The 14,488-nt window shown below is 43.9% G+C and overlaps 1 protein-coding gene across 1 annotated transcript in view; it reads right to left on the reverse strand.

Annotated features, from left to right (window-relative positions):
* TYR (tyrosinase) overlaps nt 1-13,594 on the reverse strand; it is a 71,398-nt gene extending 57,804 nt beyond the window's left edge. Inside the window, exons 1-2 of the mRNA XM_063127853.1 lie at nt 12,669-13,594; nt 867-1,083 (exon numbers count right to left, since the gene is read on the reverse strand). Coding sequence (XP_062983923.1) covers nt 867-1,083; nt 12,669-13,487 — 1,036 coding nt within the window. The 5' untranslated portion in view covers nt 13,488-13,594. The remainder of the gene's footprint in view (nt 1-866; nt 1,084-12,668) is intronic.
* Nucleotides 13,595-14,488: the final 894 nt, after the last annotated feature.

Below are 14,488 nucleotides of genomic sequence, written 5' to 3' on the forward strand. Positions count from 1 at the left end.
AATGCCTGGGAGAAGAGGAAAGTCTTGGCCTGGTGCTGAAAAGTTAACTACGTTGGCGCCAGGCGAGCCTCATCGGGGAGATCATTCCATAATTGGGGGGCCACCACTGAAAAGGCAATCTTCCTTGTTGCCATCCTCCGAGCTTTCCTCAGAGTAGGCACTCAGAGGAGGCATTTTTTATTCTCCCGGTATTTTAACAGTCCATAAATTAATTTTAACTGTGCTGTTTTAAATTTGTATTTTAAATTTGTATTTTGCATTGCTGCTGTTTTTATCTTGGTTGTGCTTTTATACTGTATTATGGTTTTATACTGTTGTTTTATATTTTGAATTGTCTTAATTCTGTAAACCACCCAGAGAACTTCGGCTATTGGGCAGTATAGAAATGCAATAATAAATAAATAAATTAAATGTTGAGCGCAGAGTATGGGTAGGTTCATGTCGGGAGAGACCATTCCATCAACGAGAAGGCCTGGGGAACACGATCCCACCAATGGAGTGGAGGGTAAGGGTCCCAATTCGGAGCTTTTTGTGCGCAAAAAGATGGTCGCCAACCCTAGTTTTCAGTTTCACTTTTGAGTCAGAGAGGATTTTTTTTTACTTTCATCCTTTCAACTGCCACCCCCATCCCTCAACATTTCACCAATCTTCTTGAAATTGCCAGGGTATGTAAAACTAGCATTTCTTTCTGGCAGGTCGTATTTTCAGAAAGATTGGTGAAACATTTTCCATTTTATGAACGCTAGAATGACCCACCCCCCAATTTACAGGGAAACATGGTGGATGCTCTATTCACTGATCGCCATGTCAGGTATTGTGGACACACACAAACGCCACAGTACAACGCATAAAAAGGGGAAGCTTACCTTCTAAAGTGTTCCTGAAGCTGAAGTTGGCCATTTTGTCCATTGTACCTGCTTCATACTGCGTCAGACTTAAGCAGAATTCAACGTCTGCTGAAGATGGTAACCGAGGTGTCCTGTCTTTATCATGATTCCCAGGGTTTCGAAGAATAGGCCCCTCATTCGTGCCATTGCAAAGTTCTCGGCGGCTGTTGTACTCATCTGATTGGCTGCAAATTACCTACGGGATATACAGATCATTGGTGCCCGTGTCTTGAGAGCTGAGGCAGCTTTTAGTAGTCTGGTGTTCTGATCCAGTTAAAGACATGGGCACGTACAAGCAAACATCCTCAAGCATCACTTACTGGATCAGGAACTGTGGGCGTAAATTAGAAGTGCATCCAAGTATGGATTTATTTGTTTGTGTCATTTGTAAAATTTGTACCCTGCCAAATGGGATCCTGCCAGATTTGTATTTCCCCCCAAACGGATACTGTCAATTTGTGCCACATTACTCTCAGTTCTATTAGAATAAATGCACATCCCTTATCCACGTTCTGGCACAAGTGGACATATGCAAATGTTCCTTTTCCATTTCTTAAAACTTAAAAGTAGAGTACTTTGACGATATGCAGTAGTTAAAAAATGGGATGTCAGAGGAAACTATTTGAGGAAGGTGGATCTCAGCAAGTTTTTACCAGCTCGGTTTGCCCGAACTCCAGCTCGATCATCTGTGATCGGGGGTGGGGGTGGGGGTTGTCATTATTTTTGTGCAAAACAGGATTTGGCAAAATCGCGGCTGTAAATTGCACAATTTGCATAAAATCAGGACTGTAAATGGTCTAATTTGTGCAGCTAAGCTCAGAGAGAACAGAGTAGTCTGGGACAGGGTTAGTGGGAGATCTCATCAGTATCCCTGCTAATTGAAAAGTGCTGGCATGACATCCCTGTGAGCCCTGGTTTCACTACACCACAGGGAGGGATATGTCAGGAACTACATGCCAGTGGTGGCCACGACTTAGACCCCAAGTGGGCAGGTTCACCTTTTTGTCTCTTTCTGCCACCCCCGCCTTCCTACATATATCCACCCAGCTGCCGGGGAAGCGACCCATCACTCTTGACTGAATTGATCACTTGCAGAGGGCTTTTGAAATTAGGCAAAGGCCATGCAATTAGGCTGAGGGCCACATAATGGCCTCCTCTGCCCCTGCTTGAGGAGGTAGTTGATTCCACAGCACAGCCTCATCTTAATAAGCATGAAAGCATGCTTATCAACAATACCTTCCCAAACTGGGGGGAGGTAACGAGTGGGGTGCCGCAGGGCTCAGTCCTGGGCCCAGTGCTCTTCAACATTTTTATTAATGATTTGGATGAGGAGGTGCAGGGAATGCTTATCAAGTTTGCAGATGACACAAAATTGGGTGGGATAGCTAATACCTTGGAAGACAGAAACAAACATCAAAGTGATCTTGATAGGCTGGAGTGCTGGGCTGAAAACAACAGAATGAAATTTAATAGGGATAAATGCCAAGTTCTACACCCAGGAAAAAGAAACCAAATGCACAGTTACAAGTTGGGGGATACTTGGCTCACCAATACTACAAACGAGAAGGATCTTGGAATTGTTGTAGATCACAAGCGGAATGTGAGCCAACAGTGTGATATGGCTGGGGAAAAAACAAATGCTATTTTGGGCTTCATTAATAGAAGGATAGCATCCAAATCGTGCGACATACTGGTTCCCCTCTATTCAGCCCTGGTTAGGCCTCATCTTGAGTATTGTCATACAGAGGACAATACTCAAGATGAGTATTGTGTGGACAATACTCTGTGTGGACAATACTCATCTTGAGTATGAGTTGTCACACAGAGGTGAGCCAGGATCTCTTCTCGATCCTCCCAGAGTGCAGGACATGGAATAATGGGCTCAAGTTACAGGAAGCCAGATTCCAGCTGGACATCAGGAAAAACTTCCTGACTGTTAGAGCAGTACAACAATGGAATCAGTTACTTAGGGACGTTGTGGGCTCTCTCACACTAGAGGCCTTCAAGAGGCAGCTGGACAACCATCTGTCAGGTATGCTTTAGGGTGGATTCCTGCACTGAGTGGGGAGTTGGACTCGATGGCCTTATAGGCCCCTTCCAACTCTACTATTCTATGATTCTGTGGGAGAAGATCCTTTGTCATGTGCTTTGTCAAATATTTAAGTATCAGCATATAATCCTCACCAACATTTACAGAGATGATGGGAGGGCCCTGAAAGAAGAGGAGAGAATGAATTAAACATGTATATGCACCAGATTGGACCCGTAGCCACTATGGTTCTATATCCCTTCTCTTTCAGTGGTCACCATCAGATACTTCGATAGAAGTACGAGAACCAGAGGACAGGCAGATGTGAGATAATCTGCTCTCGTTAAAATCTTGCCCTAATCCTGATCTAGTAGGCGGTTTTAGCTCTGAAGCAAGAGAACTCTTAATTCCTTCTCAATGTGCATAATTTTGCACAGCTTGACTCTGGATGGATACATTTGTGTGTCCTCTCCTCAACACACACATATGGATATTATTCAATCCTTGCTGGAATTTGAATGAGTTACTAGCTTTAGCTTTGCCATGGTAACATATTCAGCTGTTTCCTTGCATACAAAGGGAAAGGGCCTTTCCTTTTATCAGGTTGAGAATCAGTGGCCTGTTGGGCCAGATCTACACCAAGCAGGGTCGAACACTTCGAAAGCGGTTTGAAAACGGTATATGGAGTGTGTCCTGGGCCCCAACAGTTGTCAATACCATTATAAAACAGTAGTGTAGATCCTGTCTTATTCTCAATAAGCATCCTTCTATGAACTTCTTCCCCCAGCACACTTGTATATCTTGAAGGAATCTGTGAATATTGTAAGAAAAACCCATCTTCTTTTTTTAACGCACATGTTATTCGGAATGCAGATTTCTTCATGTACTGCTATCATGTTTTGATGTGTTTGGTACTTCTAGATTTCTAAAATCCTGATAATATTCACCCTTAACCAATGAGATGCTTAGGGCCATTAATGCCATTAATGATGCACTTAGCAACCCTGTTGTGGGGTTATTGTTGATATATTTTTTTATGTCTGTCCTATCAATGACACCAATTTTATTTTACTTTTATTATTTTTAGCTAAAGCAAAAAAATCACCCACATCGCAGCAGAGGAGGGATAGCACAAACCTCTCCTCTCTGCATGCTGCAGTTCTGCTAACAAGCCCTTATCCAGCAGGTTTTAATATAAAAAAATTGATGATTGCTAATTGCATCATTAAGGTTATAATAAACAGGGCTGGAAATTTATCATATGCTATTTCATATACTACCCCTATTTGCAAAGGGTTAGCCCCACCCTTAACATCACACATAGAGCTCCATCAGACGAGTGTTTTATTGCACACTCATTACTGGGCACTCACAGATTTTCGCGGGTCCCTCTCACGACGTTGTCTCCCTCCCACCTGCCTCCTGCCCCTTCTAGCCTTCTTCGCGCACCAAAATAAACACCCTAGTAAATCCAACTTATTTTTAAAGATGGAAGCTGCCGCTCTCTCCTGCTGTGTGCAGGAGAAGCAGCACGATCAAAACAGTCCACTGAATGGTCCACGTGGACGTTATTTACTTCCTCTTTCGAAAGAGGAAGTAATGAGGGACAAATGCGCAGGCGGAGAAGCGACGGTAAGCAAACGTGATTTCCCCCTGTGTGATGACGCTCATGGTGTCCCTGCCCCCAACATCATTAAAGGCTTTCAAAATATATTCTCTTGATTTGTTTTCCTTGATCTATTTCAGAAGAAAAAATGACAACGGCAGGACTCATTCTCTATCTTTCCATGGCTCATTGTGTCTCTTCAGAAGCATTCCGATGTTGCTGTCAGAATTATTGGAGAAAACAAAGTAAAAAAATAAATAAATCTGGTCTTTGCTTCATGTTGGTATGACAACAATATTTCTCCTTGGCGCATCTTGATACCTCAAAAGGAACACCCACCTCGACATCTATTCTAATCTTCCTCTATGTCTATAAAAGTATAAAATACCAGGCATTTCATACACACCGTCTACATTCACTCAACCAATATATATGTAATTGGTCACAATGTTAAAGCTGCCTGCAGTCATCTGACATTCAGTGCCTCGATTCATTCAAATTAGAGAAAGCAGAGCATGTGGCTAAATATTGTCCTTGAACCTGTCATTTCAAGAGGTTGCAAAGAATAAGCACCTTTGTATTAATTCATTCTGTGTTGTCCTGCGTTCTCGAAGCTGAAGGTAGTATGTTAAGTTTGGGCAAGATTAGGGTGACCCTATGGAAAGGAGGACAGGGCTCCTGTATCTTTAAAAGTTGTATTGAAAAGGGAATTTCAGCAGGTGTCACTTATATATATGGGGAATCTGGGGAAATTTCCTCTTCATCACAGCAGTTAAAGCTGCAGGTGCCCTGCCCTCTTTTAAATCTGGTCACTCTAGTATAGCTCCTGCAGCTTTAACCATTGTGATGAAGAGAGAATTTCACCAGGTTCTCCATATGTAAAAATGACACCTGCTGAAATTCCCTTTTCTATGCAACTGTTAAAGATACAGGAGCCCTGTCCTCCTTTTCATATGGTCACCCTAGGCAGGATGACATTGTCCCAAATCCTGCAAAACACATCTGACACAGGCAGAGCGTCAGACGCCTTCCCCAAATTATTTTCAATATTTTTGTCCGTCTCTGGCTTTCTTATTGTTCCAGCAGCATGGCTGCCACTTCTATGAGATGAAATACTATGTTGCAGGGGTACCTGTATGAATAACATGATGACATGGGCCGGACATGGGCCAACCTGTCATATATGAGAGAGAGAGAGAGAGAGAGAGAGAGAGAGAGAGAGAGAGAGAGAGAGAGAGAGAGAGAGAGAGAGAGAGTGGCTGTGTAAGATAACACACTGTGAGTCGGGACAGTATTACAGTATGTTAGTCAGTCAGTCAGTTATATAATTTATAAATAGGATCTGCTACAAATATTGGAGTGTTCCATGTCCTGCTTGTTCATCCCTGGCCGATGGCTGGTTGGCCACTGTGTGAACAGAGTGCTGGACTAGATGGACCCTTGGTCTGATCCAGCATGGCAGTTCTTATTGTCCTGTCCAAGGGTCAAGCCAGCCAGCCAGCCAGGGCCTCTTCCGGATACTCTACTACATTTCCTCTCACACCATCCTTCATCCTGCCCCCTCAACAGTTAGTCAGCATTCTGTGGCCTCAAAGTATACCCAGTCCTCATTGAGCCTATTGTGGGAGGGGGAATTAATAAAGTTTTTTTTGTACTTCGGCAAAGCTTGGGGTCTCTTCAAGTCTGTTGATACTTCCTCCTTGTTTGTGGGTAGTGTCATTTTGGCTACAAAAGGACCAGCACTCAGAAAATGAGTTTGCTTTTAGTAGATAGGGTTAGTTTATATATGTGTGTGTGTATAGGTATCGATATATCACCATGGGTAAGGTACCATTAGAATCTTTTTTTTCCTCATTAGGTGCTCAAATTTCTCAGACTGGCCCTGCTCTGACCATGCCCTTCAGCCCTTACTAGAAAGCTAGGGCATCACTTGGATGGGTTTAAATAAAATATTTTAAAAGGTTGGCCTTAGGAAGGGGTTAAGCTGGGAAAACATCGTGCTTTTGGCACCTTTGAGGGCAAGAGGAGGTACCTCAGTCTTAACGTGAAGGAATCCTGGCTTGCAAATTAATTTACCTAAAGTGTAACAACTGCTAAAGAAACGGAAAAGGTTGAAGAGGGCCGGGAAGTCAGCGTTTCGCCATGCATTCCCAGTTATCGCTGTTTCCATGGCAACGTCTCCACAGGAAAAAAAAGTGTGCTTTCCTTTCTTTAGAAGAGGGGAAGCTAAGTTAGAAATAGATACTTCTCATATGCTACCCCCACCACCACCACCAAATTCACCACAACTCTTGAGTGTAGCCTGCATTTCTCTTGCGATATCGTCATTACTTTGTTACAGCTTAAAAGCTGGTTCTCTAAGACTTCTTTCTGAGGGCTCCCCTCGACTTCTTTCTGAGGGCTCCCCTCCCACCCTCACCCGAAACTCTTCCAGGCTTGCAAAAGAAAGAACTTCATATAAATATATATATACACATATTTTTTTTTTGTTTATTTGCCAATTGGATTTTCCACAACACTCTGAAAAGCCTTCATTCTTCCTTGTTCATCCTTTATTCGTGTTGTCGTCCACTTGACAGTGTTCTGGCATGCGGAGCAACTGAACTAGGGCAGCTTTGACACCAAAGCGAGCCTTTTCTTTTAGGTTTTTTTTTTATAAGGAGGGAGATTCTTGGTGTGAATCCAAGAAACCTCACTGAAATTCAGATTCACTCCACTGGGAGAAGGAGCAAAAGCTGTTTCAATGGACTGTATGAAAACTTCCATCGTTTTTCAAAATAATAATAATAATAATAATAATAATAATAATAATAATTCTGTATTACTTTTTGGTATGCCTAAGGCTTGGTGCAATTTATCCCATTTATCCTCTGCCATAAAGGTGGGCCCAGCATCACCATATATCAGGGAGGCTGCCTTTAAAGATGGTTCAGAAGCTGCAGCTTGTGCAAAACGCGGCAGCCAGATTGATAACGGCGACCGGAAGATCCAAATATATGAGACTGATTTTGGCCTGCTTGCACTGGCTGCCCACATAATGTTTCTGAGCTGAATTCAAGGTGCTGATTTTGACCTATAAAGCCTTACAGGGCTCGGGATCACAATACCTGATGGAGCACTTCTCCTGGCAGGACCAACCCATGTGCTAGAGGTGTTCCATCAAGTATTGTGGTTCAAAGCTGTATAAGGCTTTATAGGTTAGAACCAGCACTTTGAATCAGGCTTGGAAACATACAGGCAGCCAATGCAAGCGGGCCAGAGTGGGGCTTAAATGTTTGAAACTCCTGGTCCCCGTTGTCAATCTGGCTACCACATTTTGCACAAGCTGCAGCTTCTGAACCATTGTCAAAGGCAGCCCCATGTAGAGTGCATTGCAGTAATCTAACTTGGAGGTTACCAGAGCATACACAACTGAAGCTAGGTTATCCCTGTCCAGAAAGGAGCATAGCTGGGCCACCAACCAAAGTTGGTAGAAGGCAATCCATGCCACCGAGGCCACCAGAGCCTCACGTGACAGAGATGGTTCTAGGAGAACCCCCAAGCTATGAATTTGCTCCTTTATGAGGAGTGTAACCCCATCCAGAACAGATTGAACACCCTCCATCCAGTCAGAAACATCTCAGTCTTGTCTGGACTTTTAAGGTTTTACTCTTTTGTAAACTGCATGGCTCTTTGAAACTTCTTAGGTTCTTATTCTCCACTGCCATCATGGTTAATAGTTTAGCCTTCCACATTAAAAAAAAAAAAAAAAAAAAAAAACCCACACAGGAACACTGAATTGAACATTCACTGGAATTGTGTGTCAATTGCATACTTTATCCTGACTGTGTCTTTTTCAAGAGGACCTCTTCTGGGCCAAAAAGAAAAAGAAGAAAAAGTGGCTGAAAGTCACTGGTGCAAAATTGGCAGCAGTGACAAAATGAATGAATGAATAAATAAATAAATATGTGTCCAGGATGGCAATCTTGGGGCAACCCCATCCCACACCACCCCCAAATTTCAAGCCAAAAGTCCACTAATGTTAATTTTCAGCTGAGCGGTAGAATAAAGATACTTTGTAGGGTGTTGTATGTATACCAAGACGTTATGCTGGAATGAGCAATCAAGGTAAGAGAGTATTGAATGCTAGAACAACAGAAACATAAGTGAACGCTTGGCAGCTTCTTTCTGCAAGTAAGAATGAAAAGGATTTCTCTCCCCTCATCCACTTTTCCTGAGAGATAAGAGCTATCCCCTGGTTTATTTATTTGGTGTGTGTGTGTGTGTGTGTGTGTGTGTGTGTGAGAGAGAGAGAGAGAGAGAGAGAGAGAGAGAGAGAGAGAGAGATCAGGTTATTTTGAGCTTAACTGAGGAGAACCGTGTGTGTGTGTGTGTGTGTGTGTGTGTGTGTGTGTGTGTGTGTGTGTGTTCGTGCGTGCTTGCCCGTCACCCAGCAAGATATACTTGTCTGCAAAGATCAATGGGTATAGAGGGCTAAGGGGCAGTGCCTCTGGCAACATAGGCTTTTTTTTAAAAAAAAAAATGTTAAAAGATACCCTGATGATTTCTCCAAGGGCTGGCCTCCAAAGGCAAAGTGAAGCTGTTACCTAAGGCAGCACATTTTGGGTGTCGTGAAAGGGCAGCAAATTATGATTATTTACTTCATTATTGTTGCATTTCTATTGCCAGGGAAGGGGAGAAGTGCTGTTGTGATGGTTTGCTTTGACTTCCACCTTGACTTGGGGTGGGGGTGCCATTTGCTGCTCTGCCTCAGGCAACACAATATCTTGAACTGGCCTTGTTTTCCCCCAAAGCAATAGCGAAACTGTGACTTTATACTGTAAGTGTCAGTGTGAAATTGCACCATGCTGAAGCAGGGGGCTATGCATCAATTTCACCCCTGATATCGCACCATGCTGAAGCGGCCCCTAGCGGACAAGGGGGCTAAAGACCAACTTCCATGGGATCCTTGTTGAGGTGAGATTTGGACTGGGGTGGGAAGACTTTAGATTATGCAGGTGGAAGTAAAGGTACAACAATGAGACAAATAGCTCTTTTCCACTCTGGCATTGAAGATGCTCAGTTTGTGAGGTCTCCACATTAGTTTTTGTCTCTCTCTCTATATATATATTGTGAACGTTGGGTTCCCCCCAAGCCTGCTGATACCCGTGTGTGTGTGTGTGTTTCTTTCTGTTTTGGCCGACATAAACAATGACACTCACAGCCTGAACATTGGAAATAGAAGGAATCGGATAGAATCGGGGTGGTTTAAACTGGGGTTGAGGGCTTTTAATGGTTTGAGGGTGAGGGTTTTAATGGAATTGTCTCAATGTGGGTTGAGGGTTTTAATGGAATTGTTTTATATGTTTTTGTAAAGCGCCTCGACGCCAGAAATGGTGAGGCGGCACTATAAAAATGCTTTAAATAAATAAATAAATAAATAAATAATAGCACTCACCTGACACATATTTGCTGCTATTGCATTAAAACATAAGAACAGCCACACCAGTTCAGACTGAGGGTCCATCTAGTCCACACAGTGGCCAAACAGCTGTCAGCCAGGGACCAATAAAGCAGGACACGGTGCACGGAGCTGCAGCCAGAGTGTTGACCGGGGCTGGTTACAGGGAGCACACAACTCCCCTGTTAAAACAGCTCCACTGGCTTCCAGTCTGTTTCTGGGCACAATTCAAAGTGCTGGTTATGACCTATATAGCCCTATACAGCTCAGGTCCAGGTTATCTGAAAAACCGTATTCTCCCTTATCGAATCATAGAATAGCAGAGTTGGAAGGGGTCTACAAGGCCATCGAGTCCAACTCCCTGCTCAATGCAGGAATCCACCCTAAAGCATCCCTGACAGAGGGTTGTCCAGCTGCCTCTTGAAGGCCTCTAGTGTGGGAGAGGCCACAACCTCACCAGGCAACTGATTCCATTGTCGTACTGCTCTAACAGTCAGGAAGTTTTTCCTGATGTCCAGCTGGAATCTGGCTTCCTTTAACTTGAGCCCGTTATTCCGTGTCCTGCACTCTGGGAGGATCGAGAAGAGATCCTGGCCCTCCTCTGTGTGACAACCTTTTAAGTATTTGAAGAGTGCTATCATGTCTCCCCTCAATCTTCTCTTCTCCAGGCTAAACATGCCCAGTTCTTTCAGTCTCTCTTCATAGGGCTTTGTTTCCAGACCCCTGATCATCCTGGTTGCCCTCCTCTGAACACGCTCCAGCTTGTCTGCATCCTTCTTGAATTGTGGAGCCCAGAACTGGATGCAGTACTCTAGATGAGGCCTAACCAGGGCCGAATAGAGAGGAACCAGTACCTCACGTGATTTGGAAGCTATACTTCTATTAATGCAGCCCAAAATAGCATTTGCCTTTCTTGCAGCCATATTGCACTGTTGGCTTATATTCAGCTTGTGATCTACAACAATCCCAAGATCCTTCTCGTTTGTAGTATTGCTGAGCCAAGTATCCCCCATCTCGTAACTGTGCATTTGGTTTCTATTTCCTAAATGTAGAACTTGGCATTTATCCCTATTAAATTTCATTCTGTTGTTTTCAGCCCAGCACTCCAGCCTATCAAGATCACTTTGAAGTTTGTTTCTGTCTTCTAGGGTATTAGCTATCCCACCCAATTTTGTGTCATCTGCAAATTTGCTCAGCTTTCCCTGCACCTCCTCATCCAAATCATTAATAAAAATACTGAAGAGCACTGGGCCCAGGACTGAGCCCTGCAGTAGCCCACTCGTTGCCTCTCCCCAGTTTGAGAAGGTTCTATTGATAAGTACTCTTTGAGTCCAATTCTGTAGCCAACTGTGAATCTACCTAACAGTTGTTCCATCTAGCCCACTTTTAGCTAGTTTGTTAATCAGAATGTCATGGGGCACTTTGTCATGGGGCACTTTGCCTGCCCATGCTCTGAGATCTTCTGGGGAGGCCTTTCTTTTGGTCCTACCAACATCACAGGCACGCCTGATAGGTATGCGGGAGAGGGACTTCTCAGTGGCTGCCCCAAGGCTCTGAAACTCTCTTCCCAGGGAAGCTAAACTGCCTCCCTCCTTGATGTGCTTTTGGAGGCAGGCAAAAACTTTTTTGTTCTGGCGGGCCTTAATCTGGGCCTCCGTCTGTGCTAAAGACTTTTAAAATTGTCATGTATTATTTTAAATATTTAAACATTTTAATATTGTATTATTTTTAATATATTTTTAACCTTTGTATATTTGTATTCATAGGTTTTAAAATGTATATGTTTTTAAATTTTGTAAGGCCACCTTGAGGCCCATTATTGGGCAAAAGGTGGGATACAAATTATTATTATTATTATTATTATTATTATTATTATTATTATTATTATTATTCTAATAATAATATAACAGCACCCTCCCACCCATGTTCCCCAGCAGCTGGTGCACACAGGCTTACTGCCTTGGATAATGGAGGTAACACACAACCATCAGGGCTAGTAGCCATTGATAACCTTGTCTTCCAGGAATTTGTCTAAATCCCTTTTAAAGCCATCCAAATGGGTGGCCATCACTACATCTTGTGGTAGTGAATATACAGAGAAGCCTGTCTGTTACATAGACAGGGGAACTTGTCTGTGGCACAGGGTAAGGCAGGGCTAATGTACCGCCTCCCTTTTAAAGCCATCCAAATGGGTGGCCATCACTACATCTTATGGTAGTGAATTCCATAGTTTAACTATGTGCTGTGTGAAGAAATACTTCCTTCTATTTGTCTTGAATCTCCCACCGATCAGCTTCATGGGATGACCCCATTGGGTTCTAGTATTAGGGGAGAAGAAGAAAAATGTCTCCCTATCCGCTTTCTCCTCACCACACATAATTTGGTACACCTCTAACATGTCTCCCCTTGCATTTTAAACATGCTGTAAGCCATCTTGAGATCTATGGTTGTAAATCACGAAGTCCCTGGTGCTCCCAGATAAAATGCTTTTAAACAAGTCTTGGGAAGACACACACACACACACACCCTCAGATGTCAGAGAGACATTCTCAGTCAAAATACACAGCACTGGTCTAGCACGTGTCTGTTCTGAATGATCATATACTTATGCAGGGAATCTTAGATGTATGTGGCATCTTAAAGACAGTGGGATTCTGCATCACCTGGAAGAAAGAAAAGTCTCCGCTTCCACCTCCATGCACTTACCTGCCACGAAGCGAAGAAAGAGGCTGGGCTCAGCAAATTTGGGTTGCTGTGGTGCCTGCCACCCATGTACTCATCCGTACAGATGTCGCAGTCCTGGGCATCTCGCCAGTCCCAGTAGGGGATGGTGAAGTTCTCATTCCCAGTGAGCTTCTGGATCTCATGTTCCCACATGAGCAAAAAAACCCGATGCCAAGGAAGGAAACCAGGGGCCTCATGCGCAAAATCAATGTCCCGCCACACATCGGTGCCTCCAAGCAGTGTGTCCCGAGACACGTAATAATGCATCCAGACAAAGAGGTCATACAGGTTGATGTCTCGGAACATGGGAGTCGAGCCGTTGTTCATCTGAGCGTACGTTCCTGTGGCGATGACGAAATCCCGGCTGGTTGTGTGCTTGGCAAGGTTGAGGTAGGCGAGGAACTGATACTTTTCCTGGGAGCTCAGCCGGAAGATGTCCCTCCTCACCCGCAGCTTCCTTTCAGTGCAGCCGGGACCCACGAAGTTGAACTTGCAGTCGCCGCAGCTGAACCCCATGAAGTTGCCGGAACATTGGCACGTCCTGTTGTAGAAGACCACGGGCCAGTCTTCCCTATCGTCCACTCCGGAGAAGGGGAACTGAGGACCAAGAGGGGCATTGGAAAGAAGGATCTCTCGGCAGGATCCCCGACCTGAAAGCTCACCGCAAGGGGAACCATCGCCAGGCCAAGGCGGGCAGCACTCCTTACTCAGCAGACTGTCTGAATTGGCACATGCCCGAGGAAATTGGCTAGAGCCAAGGTGAAGGATGCTTAGGACAATGCCAATGGACAAAAGAGACATCCTTTTCCAGTGGTAGGAGATGTACAACCCAGCTGCTAGTCAACTGGCAAAGAGCAAGTTACAATCCTTTGTCACAGCTTGAGAAGTTTTCCCTACATACTTCACTCCTGTACATCATTCAATTAGTTTCCCTCTACGTCCTTGCCCCCCCCCCCTCAACACACACACACAGCTTTCTGTAATCTGATTATCACATGTTCTGGGCAACGTCCAAATAACGTTTGGCCTTCCCTCCTCCCCCGTTCAGCTTCAGTTATACAGAGACTTGCTTTAAAAATCCACGTCTTCTGCCTAGCACATGATCACTTTTGATGTGCCCGACTACAGAGGGTGCAATTTTTGGTCACACACCAAGAACTTGGACAGTTGACATAAGACCTCGTTGGGTTTCTGTGTGGAAGAATGACGGACCAGGGGTGGGGTGGGGGAGGGGAAGGGAATTCCTTACAGGGAAGCGAATCAGTCTGGACTGGCGTGAGTTCAGCAAATCTCCAAACAGGGAGAAGAAAATTGGTCTGAAGAGCCTGAGTTGTTCCTTTTAGAAAAAGGGGATGATCTCGCACACATTTCTTAGGCAGATGGAGGGATGCATACAGACACCCTGCGAAAGGGGTAAGCAATAAATGTAGACGTTTTGGTTCTCTGCCGTCATATTGAAACTGGATTGGTGTCCCAGGTTTACTCTCAAGTGAGCTGTCTCCAAAAGTCTCCCTAGGGTCCATTTGCATGTCTTTCAGATGCTACATGGAAACCTCCAGCTGTAAAATTATTTCACTATTCTCAACACTGCTGGTGTTTTTAAATTTGTTCTGCTTTTTCAAACAACAACAACAACAAGAAAATAATTACAAAGTATTTTTATTATTTGAATTATCATTCATCCACTCTGGAAGTTCTTCAAACTGAAGGGTAGGATATTAAATCTTTAAAAAAAACATTTCAGAACAACTACATTTATATCTCACTTTATTGGTTTCCAAGATAAAAAAAATCCATATATT

The sequence above is a fragment of the Elgaria multicarinata genome, chromosome 5, assembly GCF_023053635.1.
Source record: "Elgaria multicarinata webbii isolate HBS135686 ecotype San Diego chromosome 5, rElgMul1.1.pri, whole genome shotgun sequence".
NCBI lineage: Eukaryota > Metazoa > Chordata > Lepidosauria > Squamata > Anguidae > Elgaria > Elgaria multicarinata.